Source organism: Hemibagrus wyckioides, linkage group LG13 (genome assembly GCF_019097595.1).
Source record: "Hemibagrus wyckioides isolate EC202008001 linkage group LG13, SWU_Hwy_1.0, whole genome shotgun sequence".
NCBI classification, from domain to species: domain Eukaryota; kingdom Metazoa; phylum Chordata; class Actinopteri; order Siluriformes; family Bagridae; genus Hemibagrus; species Hemibagrus wyckioides.
In genome coordinates, this window is record NC_080722.1 from 8771156 (window position 1) to 8786097 (window position 14942).

The following is a 14942-nucleotide window of genomic DNA, read 5'->3' on the forward strand; positions in this document are numbered from 1 at the left end:
AGACAAACTAAAGGGTCTTTAGATTCCCAAAAAATGAAAGCATGATTAAAAAAAAGAAAGGGAAATAAATTGTTTACGCTCTTAGAAAAAATGGGATCTATTTTCCAACCTTAAAAGTTCCTTCTGGGGAAATCCTTAATAAACCCCTTGAGTAAACCTCTGTAAGTAAAAATGGTTAAAATACTAAACATCCAGAAAACACACAACAACCGTTGAAAGATTTCTGTAACTGGGAAGGTGTTAGTGTAGGAGCTGGCACTCTTTCAATTTTATCATCTTGCCACAGTTTCTTCAGAATATCCACATTCACTGCAACTGATGAAAGCACATACACTAACCAGGCATAACATTATAACCATCTGGTCCTCCTTTTGCTGCCAAAACAGCCCTGACCTGTCATGCACTGTGTATTCTGACACCTTTCTATCAGAACCAGGCATTATCTTCTTCAGCAATTTGAGCAAAAGTAGCTCGTCTGTTGGATCGGATCACACGGGCCAGTCTTCACTCCCCATGTGCATCACTGACCCTTGGCCGCCCATGACACTGTCGCCGGATCACCACTGTTCCTTCTTTGGGCCACTTTTAATAGATACTGACCACTGCAGACCGGGAACACCCCACAAGAGCTACAGTTTTAGAGATGCTCTGATCCTAACACATCTGTTTCTAACACATCAACTTTGAGGACAAAATGTTCACTTGCTGCCTAATATATCCCACACACTATTAAATAATCAGTGTTATTCACATCACCGGTCAGTGCCCAAATTGTTATGCCTGATTGGTGTAATTTGTTTTTCTTTTCTCAGCCTTGCTTCATGTTTGTCTGTAAACATGCTGGAAATATTAGCAACAGAGAATGCTACAGTAAGTCTCATGATAAATATTTACTTTAGCAGCAGTGACTTTTAGCTTGAATCCAGAAATGTGGCACTGAGTATGTTACACTTCAGCCTGCCCAAGTCAGTGTGAAATAATGAGCTGCAGTAGAAAAGCAGTCCAACTGCAAAATAATGAAAGCACAAAGCTCACAGTTTTACGAATGTGATGCTGTCAAACTAGACAGTGAGACTGAGCAGAGCTATTGTGTTCACACTGACAGGAGCTGGAGATTGGTGGAGATGCCTCTGCTGTTTCAGGCCTGAATAAACAATGCTCAACATGTATGGTTGTGATAAATGAGGCGCATGTCACCCTCAGCATGACTCCAGTCATAGCTTGTGGTGTGGAGGCAATGTTTCATTAGTAATGGAAGCTAATTCTACTGTGATTGGAATCTAGGCACTTACTGAACAGAGGAACCATTTTATTTTACCGTCTGATCTGGTAAGAGTAAAGTTCTATAGGTTTTCTGTAATGTTCTATAGCTTATATTTTTTATTGTTATTCTTACTGTTTTTATATGTCACTAGGTAGTTACTAGCTATCTGATTCACCATGAACCCTTTTCAGGGTTCTATGATTGGGATGGCATTTGTGTCTAACTGATATTGCGCATACAAATATGTAACAGTAAAGGTTGATTTATACACAAGGTGTGTCCTTCACAACAACCTATGCGCATAAATAAAATGTGAAAACATGAATAAACGCTGTTGTCCTTTGACTGCTCCTTGTTTGGGGTTGCTATGGCAGATCATCCAATCCACATATTTGATTTTGGCACAGGTTTTACGCCGGATGACCTTCCTGACGCAACCCTCTTAATTTTATTCAGGCTTGGGACTGGCACTCCAGAGTTAACTCCTCAGTGGCTGGGTTGGTTCCCTATCTGGGAATCGAACCCTGGCCACGGCAGTGAGAGCTTGGGGATCCTGCCGCTGGACCACCATGGACAAAATGTTCATGTATAATAATATAAAAATAAAAGCAAATGAATTAATAAATTAAAGCAGAAAGCAGCATGTTAAGAAGAAAATTTCCCATTTAAAAAAATCTGTGATATTGTTATATTGACTGATGAGGTCACTTAGTGACCTTAGTAGACAAATTTTAAATTGAAAATAATAATATTATTAATAATAATAATAATAATAAAAAGTCTAAATCCCATTACTTTTAACACTTGCTGATATTATTTAAAAGCAAAATGCAGCCTTGTCCAAAAATGGATGGCATAAACATTTTTTCTTGACTGGTTAAGGTACATTTTTTAAGAATTATGAGGGTTAAATTGCACCACAAACCATGTAATCATGCACCCAGATTTACGTACTTTTTGTTCATCTATTGTTCATTTTCTATTGTTCTTCCCAATCTCTCCCATGTTCACCCTTCCTGCTGATACACACAACCCCTAATACATTTTTAATGAGTTTTGCATAAATATAAGAAAGAGCACAGTATACACTCACTGTATACATTACATTTGCTAAATTGCTCTACTCCAAGCACACTTATCGTCTCCCCATGACTGTTTTTTGTCTTCTGACCCTAATTAATCTGATGGATGACATAGGGTCCCCTGTAAAGACTTACAGGATAGCTTGGCCTCTGTTTCTGCTCTCTCTATGGAGAGCTCCATTTCCTTACTCAGCTACAAATCATGCAGACCCCAATTACTCGCCATAGCTGCTTTAAAAATATACACGCACACAGTGGATCTGCAGGCTTTGTGGGATTTGTGTGTCCCATGTGGACAAGATGAAGGTGTTAGATGACTGATAGGCCTCGTCACATCTCACACTGTGGTTTAAATGAGAGGTTTTATTTATTTTTTCAGTAACAAGTCACCTTACATAACATTATTTGCGTTATTGGTTAGCGCTGAAAAACCCTGAATTTTAATGAATGTTAAGAAATAATTGAAATAAATTGCTCCTAATTGTATCCATGACTAAGGGTGAGTCCACATTTACCAATATGAACCTTAAATAATATTACAAATTTGAGAATAAATCTAGGATGCTGATAATGAATGGAATTTACGTCACTGGGTATGAATTTTGAAAACCATAGTCACTGTATAGGCTTGACTATGAACACACATCGGTTAATATGCATATGCTATACACATGCTTCACATGACTTCACTAAACAAAATTATTATTAAAACTCATAATACTGTAATGGCTTAAATCAGGGGTATGTATTAATCCAGTTTCTCATTTTAGAATGGTTTAATGTATTTACTTTATTTATGCACTATTTACTGCAAACATTTTGCTGGTAGAAAACCAGAAACAAAATTTAACACCTTTGAACCCTTTTCCCTTTCTCTTTCTTTCTGCTATCACAGGTGAGTAAGCTGGAGAGGGAGAAGATGCAGGAGGTGCGTCATGAGCAGCACAAGTCTGCGGCTGCGGTGAGCGAGCTGCGGGCCAAGTTACACGAGGAGAAGCTGCGAGAGCTGCACTCCGTCCGGGAGACGCTGCTGCGCCAGCACGAGTCTGAGCTGCTGCGGGTCATTAAAATCAAAGACGGAGAGATTCAGAGATTGCAGGCCCTCGTGAATGTGCTCCGAGACGGCTCTACAGACAAGGTAAAGAACTTCAGGAGATCTTTGAGGTAATGTTTGCAGACCTACAATGCATCCTGAATCACACACCAACTTTTAAATGGGTTGCTAGATCTAATACCAAAGTCAACTAATTATGGACTTAATAATTAAGGCTTACTATATTGGGGCACTGAACAGCGCTGTAGTTTGGAAAGGAGTTATGCTCTGATTACAGTGGAATACAAAAGTTTGTGCACCCTCGCAACTTTCTGTGTTTTAGGAAGAAAAATATTTTACAAAAAATACCTCATGTTTCTTCACTAATAAAAACTCACTAATAATTGGATTAATTATCAATTGATAATACAGTAAGGGAGTAGAAATGACAGTGAATAATGACTATGTGCAGGTGAAGTCAGCTCTGATGGTGGAGGTGCGGGAAGAGGCACGTCGGGGTTTCGAAGCTGAGCGCTTACGCCTGCAGCAGGAGATCTCTGAGCTGAAGGGGGTGAAGCGGCAGATGGAGGATGCGCTGAACGTAGCCCTGCAGGCTGACAAGATCAAAGCTGCTGAGATCCGCAGTGTGTACCACCTCCACCAAGAGGAGATCAACCGCATCAAGAAGGAGTGTGAAAGGGAGATCCGCAGACTGGTGCGTGCTGCTCCTACACTGTTCTTTCAGTCATTTGGAATTTGCAATCTGATTTACAAGCCCAAAATGAGAATAGGGGTTAGCTCTGTCTTAGTGTGGTATTTATCAAATATCTACAACATGTTAGCACTGTTGCCTCACAGCAAGAAGGTCCTGGGTTCGAATCCCGGGTTCGAACAGGCAGGGGCCTTTCTGCATGTTCTCCCTGTGCCTGTGTGGGTTTACTCTGGGTTCCTCCCACAGTACAAAAACATGTACATTAGGTTGATTGGTAATTCTAAACTGCCTGCAGGAGTGAGTGTGTGTGGTTGTCTGTCTATATGTGTGGCCCTGTGATGGACCTGTCCAGGGTGTACCAGCAGATCCCTAATTAGGAATAAAGCGGGTATAGAAAATGGATGGATGGATGTTTAAGGAAACCTGAAAGTTGTTTGTAAGTCAGAGTGAAGCAGGGGCTCAGTGCACTGTCTATGTACTCAAGGGCCCTGTATTCACCTGGTGCTTTCAACTGTCTGGAGCATTAGGGTAGGTTTATTAATTTAATTGTCACCTATGCCGAAGGGAAATAAATATGTTTGCATATAAACAGTTGGAACATTTCATAAATACATTACAAATGACAGTATGTCAAACCAATTTCTATTGTAGTTATTATAATTACAAATGTTGATGATGTAAACACACCCAAGACCCAATGAAACCCTTAAAGATACAGTTTACTACTCAGTAATGATAAAAAATAAGAAAGGTATTTAGATACAAGGGTGGGGGAATGAAAGTCTGAACTTGCTGACTAGCGGTGGGTATTTAAGGGGTTAAAACAGTTTTTTTTATTTTTAACCACGAAAACCAAATATTAAAAAAAGATATGGACAAAATATTTAGAATAAATATAAAGAAAATAATACTAAAGCTAAAGCAAAGTGCTCCATAAATACTGCCTTCATCACAGTTTAAGGAAATCTGGAATTGATTGCAAAGTCATGATGTTTGATGCAGTAACCACATTTGGCATAGAACTCCTGGAAAAGTGGAACACTGCCGGATGTCATGAATAATAAACTGATTAGTAATCAGACTTGAAACTAGATAACCAGTTTGCAGTTTAAACCCTGATACTGTTTAGGTATAAGATGCATGAAATGCCGGTCTAAAACAGGATTCAAGTCCAAGCCGCAGTGGTGGTGTTGGAAAGTTGCTTCATGAAAACTCCTGTACAGTATCTACACATTTATGCTCTTATATAATAATCCAATCATGTGGCAGCAGTGCAGTGCAAAAAATCATGCAGATGCAAGCCAGCAGCTTTGGATAATTTTCAAATCATCCAACAGAACAGGTGAAAAATCTGATCTCAGACATTTTGACGGTGGCATGATGGTTGGTGCCAGATTGGGCTGGTGTGAGTATTTTTTGCTGATCTTCAGGAATTTTCACAAACAACAGTCTCCAGAATTTACTCCGAGTAGTGGAATAAAGAAAAAAAGTTGCGTGTGGGTGAAAACACCTTGTTGATAAGAGCGAGCTGGGGAATTTGGCCAGATTTGTTCATGCTGCCAGGAAGGATATAGTAACCAAAATAACTATACTTTTTACAACTGTGGTAAGCAGAAAAGCATCTCAGCATGCACACAATATAAATAACTACACCTGGCTGTCAGCCCAGAACAGAAATCTAAGGCTATCATGGGCACATGCTCACCCAAACTGGTCAGATGATGATCACTCAGGTCTTCACTTCACTTCAGTTCGTCCAGTTTTGGTGAGTCTGTGGCCATGTGTGGGTATTCAGCTCTCTCTCTCTCTCTTTTTATATATGTCTAGCACTTTTAACAATAGACACGGAAGCTGTCGCAATCTGGATGTAAATTTAGATCACTAATGAGCAAGCCAGAGGTGATAGTGGCCAGAAAAAACTGAGATGACATGAGGAAGAAACCTTGTGAGGAACCAAAAGGGAATCCATCATTTTCTGGGATTATGCATCATTACAGAATACATGTTTAGAAGAATAACAACAAACAATACAAGGTGTGTAGGTGTGTTAGGGATGTTCAGTGTGGGTATATTGCTATATATTTGCTGCAGTCTGAATCGGAGTGTGCTAAATTCCCAGGCTCACTTAATTCTATCAAACCCTGGTTCATTTGTGTTCATCTTACATCATTACAAATGCACATGAAGAACACAGCCATATTGGCTCACCATGTCATCATTGGCTAAAACACACGCGCAGATTACTTTACTTCCTGAACAAGTGCAGAGCCGAGTACGAGTTACTTTCACATTCACGGGAATCACGGCACAGTTCCAGTGCAAGCGCACGCCTACAGGTAGTCTAAGGTGTGGTACTATAATCTGGTTCCTAATCCACATGACAGCTTTCATGTCTTTTTACCACTTTTTCATGTAAACCGCGCACTGTTTTGAAGTGCCAGTGTGAAAGCCCTCTAAGAGTCTGAGATGAGCACAGTCCTGTCACTGGCAGTATATAAGTACAGATCTACACTATCCAAGTGCCAGTCATTAGAGTATCACTACACTGTTCTCGCTTTTACATGCTCATCCAACAAGACGTGAGCTTCCAAATGTAATGTCTAGACCTGACAGTGTAAAGGCATGACAATGACAAACATTCCCATGAGAAACTGACTGATCGAAGCGTGGATCATGTGATATTGTGGATGTGCAGCGCTGTGTGCTGGGTCAGCAGAAAGCTTGGATGAGCTGAGAGGTTCTGTGCTGCTGTTGCTGCTGATGTGCTAGTGATATCGATCCTCACAACTCCTGTCCTGTGGGTCTCTTTATTTAGCACCGCAAAAGAGCAGGAGTTTGTGCTCGTAATAATATTACCACTGTCAGGATGACAATGGAAAAGTGGAAGGTACAATGTTAATGCGTGTATGTTTACTAGTCTTTCTGTACCAGTCATATAGAAAGCATGAGACTGCAGAAAGCTATTATCACTCAGGTCCTGGATGGGTAGCGGGAAGAAAATCAACAGAGAGTACAGCGGCATAAGTTTAAGGTGCATAGGCAAAGAGAAAAAAAGGACATGCAGAGATGTTGCAGTGGTCTCGGCAGATTTGTGATGACATCACCCTCCTAGACATCAGCGCCACCCAGAGCTTGGAGAGGCAGAGACATAGAGACAGTAATTCCTGTTTATTGCTTTCACATTGTATACAACAACATGTTATTGCTTTCTTATGGCTGCAGGGGTTTAGTGTATCTTCCCACCTTTGTGTTTTCTGAAACGAATGACAGGGTAACTTTTCACCTGGCTGCAATAAAAAATTTTCATCTTTCGTAGTAAATGGAAGAATGATTTCTCTGGAAATGTATAAATGGAAAAATCTGTTTTTTTTTTTTTATTCCTGATGAATAAACACACTTAGAAAAGACATGGAATGACAGGAATGCACCGAGGAACATACTGGAATGAGGAGTTCAATATCGTGCATTTTGTTTGATCGCATAAGAAAAGATATAAGCGCACAGGTCACTCCTAATTCTAACCACAGCTGCTTTATCCGTTTATTCGTTTATTCATCTTCAGTAACCACACTTACCAGAATCCTATTTTGAGAGCATTGGATTTGAGACAGGAATCCCAAATTGATCACTCCATTGCAGAGCTCAATAAATATTAAAAAAAATTACACACTCATTCACACTTAAGGACAACTTTCACTGATTCACCAGTGAAAGAGAACTCAGAGGGAACCCATCAGGACATACAGTATGCAGTAGCTCAGACTCAGGATCAATTCAGGGAGCTTGTGGCAATCAGTACACACTGTACCACCATGTCAAGAGAAAGCAAAAACAGTGTACAGTAAGTCACCAAGGGCATATTTCTTGTGCTGACTTCAGCACAAGTATCACATTTACATGTGGTGTGATGAGCGTCTTTGGGTCTTTGTTTCGAGAAGTTTTTATTGTGCTGAGCCATGTGTTTTGGAAATGTAGTCTCCTTGGGGTAGCTGAGCAGAACCAGGACCCCATTTCCCAGCTGGATTTTACGTTTCCACTGTCCTCAATTTATTCGTATTAGCTGTGGAAAGAAATTATTTATACATTTGCATAATGGTGGTCACATGACATCAGAGAGATTAATGCCACACTGTATACAAAGTGAAAATGGCTTCTATAAAGTAGTCTTTTTAATCTATTTCCATGCTGGTTGGATAAAACCATTGTTCTAAATTAAATATGAAATAATTTGAGCCACCTATCCATGATGACTGTTTTCACACCATACATGTCAATCGAGCATGTTGGAATGTGAATAAGCTGCTCTTAAAATGAGACAAAATGACACTGGGGAGTGACAGGCATGACCGGATTAGTCTGCGAGACGGATGATGCACTCTGCCGGCTGAAAAAGCAACTCTACCGTCTCACATACTGAGATGTCAGTTTCGGGGGGCTTCTGTTTGAGTTAATGTGGATTACAGAAGTGCGTCCTTTCCTCTCTGTTACAGCTTAGTGGTCTTAGTGAAATCGGATTATTTACCATTGTGTTATTATTCATTATCATTATTCATTTAAACAGCTCTCTGCTTTATGTTGGTGAGAAGAGTAAATGTTGTGAGCAGGTTACATTTCACCTTCACCTATGTCTGCATATATTTTACGTAAACCTCTCCTCCCTTACATGAAGTATGCTTCAATCTTCGGCATCTCTGTGCGAATAGACGGTGTTCTGCGAGATGTAGAACTGCAATGAAGCAGTGTGTTTTTCAGAGAGAGCTGCTGATCCCTGTGGTTTCTTGGCTTGGCTATGCATGACCCCACCTTTCAAGATTGGATGAAGGCCAGACCACACTCCTCCACTCATACCTACAGCTAGAACTGGTGTACAACAAGATGCAGGATGGAGCTGTGCAGTGTTTTATGTTGCTAGGCAGTGCTGGCATTCAGCTCCAGTTTGTGTAGTCAGCGGGTAATCGGTCCATTAGGAATGTTGTATCAGAGATCACACTGAGCAAGAGGAGAGGCATCAATCTGCTTGTCCAAAGGAAAAACACATACTTAATACTTCACTAACAGTGCTAATAAGTACTGGAGGTTAGGGTGGCAGTTTGTCATAGTTTGCAGCTTCCTGGTACCTTCAGAGTCAACAGGATAGAACTGGTCAGCTCTGTTCCAGCTGGGGGCGGAGCTAATTATAGTGTCCGATAAGTGCATACAGCAACACAAAGTGATGAAAGAAGTAATATCAACTGCAATCTAATATCAGAGATCACATTTTAATAACATCTCTGTTTTTTTCCAGTTATCATAAAGGAGCATGTAGTGTACCTTTAATTTATCTGAACAGCTCTCTGCTTTATGTTGGTGAGAAGATTGAAGAGTTGTGAGGTGTGTTCACCTATATCTGCATATCTTCTAAATTAAGAATAATACATAAACCTCTAAAAAATGGGGTTTCAAGCTATCCATTCCCTTAAATGTTAATGGATAGTTAGCTTTTTGTAAAGGATAAATAGCTTATAGAATAACACTTTGAAGGGACGTTAGGGATCTGTGGATCTTTTTGAGGTATAAATACACAGATCAGGCATAACATTATGAGCACTGACAGGTGACGTGAATAACACTGATTATCTCCTCATCATGGCACCTGTTATTGCGTCGCTTACCTGGGGAAGACATGGTACAAGGATGCATATGGGAAGAAGGCAAGCCAGCAGATGCAGTGTCATGCTTTGGGTAATGTTCTGCTGGGAAACCTTGGGTCCTGCCATCCATGTGGATGTTACTTTGACACGTACCACCTACCTAAGCATTGTTGCAGACCATGTACACCCTTTTTTATGAAAACGGTATTCCTGATTGATGGCTGTGGCGTCTTTCAGCAGGATAATGTGCCAGCAAAAATGGTTGAGGAATGTTTGATGAGCACAACAATGAGTTTGAGGTGTTGCCTTGGCCTCCACATTCCCCACATCTCAGTCCAATCGAGCATCTGTGGGATGTGTTGGACAAACAAGTCCGATCCATGGAGGCCCCACCTCGCAGCTTACAGGACTTAAAGGATCTTCTGCTAACATCTTGGTGCCAGATACCACAGCACACCTTCAGGGATCTAGTGGAGTCCATGCCTCGACAGGTCAGGGCTGTTTTGGCAACAAAAAGGGGACCAACACAATATTAGGCAGGTGATCATAATGTCATGGCTGATCAGTGTATATAAATTAGAGATATAAAGATGAGAGACCCTTTTTAGGTCATTCAGGTTAGTAACAAAGCAGAAGGCCAGACTATAAAGATGTGATTACACCAGCAGCAACAAGCTACCTTTAAATTTTCTCTATTTTATTCAGAGCACTTGTCACATACTAAAGTTTAACAATTTTGTGTGCATAGATTATGCAGTAGTAGTTACTATCATGTTATATCCATGCTCACACTACTCTCTCTCTCTCTCTCTCTCTCTCTCCCCCTCTCTCCCTATCTGTCTCACTACTCTCTCTCTCTCTCTGTCTCTCTCTCTCTCCCTCTCCCTCTCACTACCCCCCCTCTCTCCTTCTCTCTCTCTCTCTCTCTCTCTCTCTCTCTCCCTCTCCCTCTCACTACTCCCCCCCCCTCCTTCTCTCTCTGTCTCTCTCTCTCTCTCTCTCTCTCTCTCTCTCTCTCCTTCTCTCTTTCTTTCTCCCTCCCTCTCTCTCCCCCTTCTCTCTCATGTAAAATTATCTATTGCTCCCCACTTGCGAAGTGACTCATAGCAACACACCCAGAGTAGGCGTTACCACGGTGATCCGTGTGTGAGTGCTCTTGCGTTTGTTTGTGTGTGTGTGTGTGTGTGTGTGTGTGAGAGAGATAGAGAGAGAGAGAGGGAGAGAGAGAGAGAGAGAGATGGAAATCATTAATTTTGACAGTAGGTTATATCATTTGAGGCCTTCAGCTAGAAAAAAAAAGTCTTATTATATTTGATGGTGTTTGTGCAAAAACATGTGGTGTAAAATTAGTCACTTGCTGGAAGATTACTAATTATCTTTATAGTTTAAAATCTATCTAACACACAGATGTGGGCAGTCTGGCTATAAGCAGCCTTAATTTCCCTAATCTAACACTACAATGTCATTCAATATACAGTATTCAGTATAAATAGTTATGGTTCATTATAAGATAAAGATTTGGTCAATATTGGCTATACTAAATTGGCCCTAGTTGTGCGTGTGTGTGTGTGTTTGTCTGTGTGTGTGTGCGATGCATTGCAATGGAACAGCATATTATATAGAGTGTATTTCCATCTCACACCCAGTGTTCATGGGAAAGGTTCCAGAACCACTGCCGCTGTGACAAAGTTAACACTCCAACTGAAGATGAATGAATGTAGACGCGTGTGCTGTACATGTGCTATAGTACCGTCATACACTATTTAAAACCAACAAGGTGATATAAAATCAAGGTGACATAAAATCCAGGGCAAATAGTGACAAAAAAGAACAGACAGTATGCAGAACTAAAACCTGCAGAAACAAAATAGAAGGTAAATCATGAGGAGAAGTGACAGAAAACATAAACGACTCTTGAATAAATTAATAATAATAATAATAATAATAATAATAATTATTATTATTATTATTATCATTAATAAAACAGATAAAATTAGGTTCTAAAATCTGATTGGCTGACCTATGTAAAATGTTTTTGGCAAGTGAGTTTTTAGTAACATTTTTTACACACACACACACACACACACACACACACACACACACACACATACATTAACTGAACACTATGCTATTAACACACCAGGATTTACACTGCTGTACTTAAGCCATTTGTTTTGCTGATAGTAAACATTAATCTTTGGTCATCAAGTTGCTTAACAGACTACAATTTATTGTGGAAGAATTGACCATTGTAAATACTATTTCATAAACACAATAAGTCTGTGTGATACTGATTTTATCAGGAATAAGCATGTTCTTAGGCACGATACAAAGCTGAGTGCCTTAAACCCTCTCTCCCGTGATAAAATCACTATAGCACTCCGCCTCTCACGGCTTTAGTTTGTAGCTGCAGGCTGCCATCTGTTTCATGAATTTAGCTCAGTTGTGGCTGTTTAACATCCAGTTTAGCAAGATTTACAATGTAGTGTCCTGGTAATAATGGTTACGAATCAGTGAAATGAATCAGAGTATATAGAGTGGATTCATTCATATTTTAAATAAACTGTTTTCATAAATGTGGAAAACAACCAGGCATTGTCTCGAATGAACTGCAAAGTTCATTTAAAGCCCCAAACACCTGGCTTGTGGTTTTAAGGCCTTCTGTGATTAATCCATCTTGTTAGAGTTGAAATTTGTAAAAAGGTCAAAGTAAAGATCGCCTTTGCATGTGCAAATGTGATAAGAATGTTAAGATTATGACTGATCACTCATGCTGCAGGCCTGCTGAATATCATTATCTCTATTATCTGTGTGTGTGTGTGTGTGTGTGTGCGTGCATACTCGTGTATATATATATATATATATATATATATATATATATATATATATATATATATATATATATATATATATATATATATATATATATATATATGAGGAAAGGGAGGATGTTTCACTTGCTCTATTTTTACCAGTGACAATTTCTCACTAGAAGTGATCAGTGTATCTGAGAATATGTATTTCTTTGGGACTGATGTACACACACACACACACACACGTGCATCATCATGATCAGGAGCAGCAGCAAAGCTAGTCTCACTGCATGCTCTGAAGGCTAAATGCTTCGCGACCTCTATGCTGGAGATTCTAACACTGCTCAGAGTAAGTCATTTTCTCTTGGCTGTGTGTGTGTGTGTGTGTGTGTGTGTAGTTACCCCTGTGGCAGTTTTGTTTCTTTCCTTTCTCACCTGCATGACTTTCTCACCACGTGTGACTTGTGACAAAGAGGAAACCTTAGTGTGGTATTTATTTTATCACTATCACTGGTTCAGTTATCTTAAAAGTGCTTAATTTCAATGCTTAAATTTTAGCTTTTCTCCTCCTCCTCCTCCTCCTCCACCTCCTCATCCTCCTCCTTCTTCTTCTTCATGGGTCACAGACTGAAAGAATGTTAAAAATTTCAAAAACAATTTATTTCTAATTATACAAATATTAATAGTTTATTTCATGTATGTCCAATAAATTGCAGTCATTGGTTTAATCAAACAAAAATGACACTTTTTATTGTAATTCAACCTTGAACCTTATTCAGCTCTGATGAAGAACATTGCTGTACTATTTTGTTCTTTTAAAAATACTATTTTAACTTATCATAATTGTTATGCTGCCCAATACACTCCACTGGATCTTGTTAGTGCTTCTCATTAAAATGGGAGGAGTTTATCATAGGCTGTTGCCGTGGTAACCGCATTATTTGGGCAGACGGTGTGTGGGGACATTTGGTTGATCACCATGGGGAGACTTGTGTCAAAGGCAGGTTCTCATGAGGATAGTAAGATAAATGTGTGTGTGTATGTGTGTGTGTGTTGTGTGTGTGTGTGTGTGTGTGAGGGGGGGGGGGGCAAATTCTGTAGCCAGAATGTCATGTGGCTTAAGGAAACGACCGTGTCTTGTGCAGGTCTACAGTGTTATCTGAGTGTGTATCTGTGTGTGCATGACCATACTGTGTTCTGTCCTGTAGATGGATGAGATTAAGGTTAAAGAGCGCACTGTGCTCAGTCTGGAGAGGGACTTGGGTGTGCAGGCCGCTCACACTCTGAAGCTGCAGCAGCAGAACCAGGCTGTAAGCGATCAGTTGGCTGTGATCAGAGACCTCAGCCCAAAGAAAGAGGTTCCATATTCACCCGGTGCAGGAGACACAGCAGACAACACACCTAACCCTGTAAGCAAAATTACACTCCCCGCTTAATAATGTGCTCCTGGTGAATGTTGCACCTACCTGCTGTTCAGAAATCTGTAAGGCCTCCAGTCAGGAAGCGGCTATGGGACTGAAGCTTCTTCAGATCATCATGATGATCAGCATCAGAGTAACAAAATCATCATGATCTGATGAAGGTTTGGTGATTGACATTAAACGTGGTTTGATGTTCAAATGATTTCCAGAGCTCAGTCGTTCCTAAATCATTTCTTTACATTGGTGTGCATACTGTGTATATAATGTCCGTGGCATTTTACTGAAGCTAAGTGGCATTTCAAATCTGAGATGTAGATCTTAGATCATTATTAATCAAACCAATGTCAATGTGCAAATCATATGTTACTTTCTACTCTAATTATGGTGATTAACTGTCCATATAAGGCCTTCTGTCTCCTGAAGTCATAACCCATATAAATGGGTTAAATCACCTGGCTTGATCAGCCACCAATGAATCAAAATCATAATTTGATCACTTTCTTTTTTGTGGTTTAAAGAATTTTACCCTATATATCCAACAAAAAACAGGCAAATTCTACATAATAATAATAATAATAATAATAATAATAATAATAATAATAATAATAATAATAATAATAATAATGTAATGAAATTACAGCCAAGACGTTTTTTATTCCCCAAAAATGTTAAAACCTTCTCCGAAGGCCTTAAGGATACTCTGATGAAACTAGAACCGTGACCCAGCAGTGAACCCATAGCACACAGTATGAAACACTAAACACATTTGCTATCCTTGGTGGTTACCCCTAGCTATTAGTCACACAGAAGTGAAGCTTCCTGAATTTCCTGATTGGAGTATTAAGGCTCAACCCTTCACCAACCCAACATTCCCTCAAAAAGCATTTTAATCTATGAGAATAGCTTTGAATTGCTCGGAATGTGAGCTGTTGGACAGAATATGGTGAACAGCATCGATTTGGGGATTTCACCAATTCTCTCTATATA

At 39.8% G+C, this 14942-nt stretch overlaps 1 protein-coding gene across 15 annotated transcripts in view; it reads left to right on the forward strand.

Moving 5' to 3' along the window:
• jakmip3 (Janus kinase and microtubule interacting protein 3) overlaps window positions 1–14942 on the forward strand; it is a 58636-nt gene that overhangs the window by 26087 nt on the left and 17607 nt on the right. For 9 of the 15 annotated variants that reach the window (XM_058405460.1, XM_058405458.1, XM_058405462.1 and 6 more), the window contains 3 exons: window positions 3242–3484; window positions 3852–4094; window positions 13743–13943. In XM_058405460.1, coding sequence (XP_058261443.1) covers window positions 3242–3484; window positions 3852–4094; window positions 13743–13943 — 687 coding nt within the window. Of the gene's footprint in view, window positions 1–1183; window positions 1330–3241; window positions 3485–3851; window positions 4095–13742; window positions 13944–14942 lie in introns of those variants that run through there. The other 6 variants (XM_058405466.1, XM_058405467.1, XM_058405471.1 and 3 more) reach the window with 2 other exon arrangements.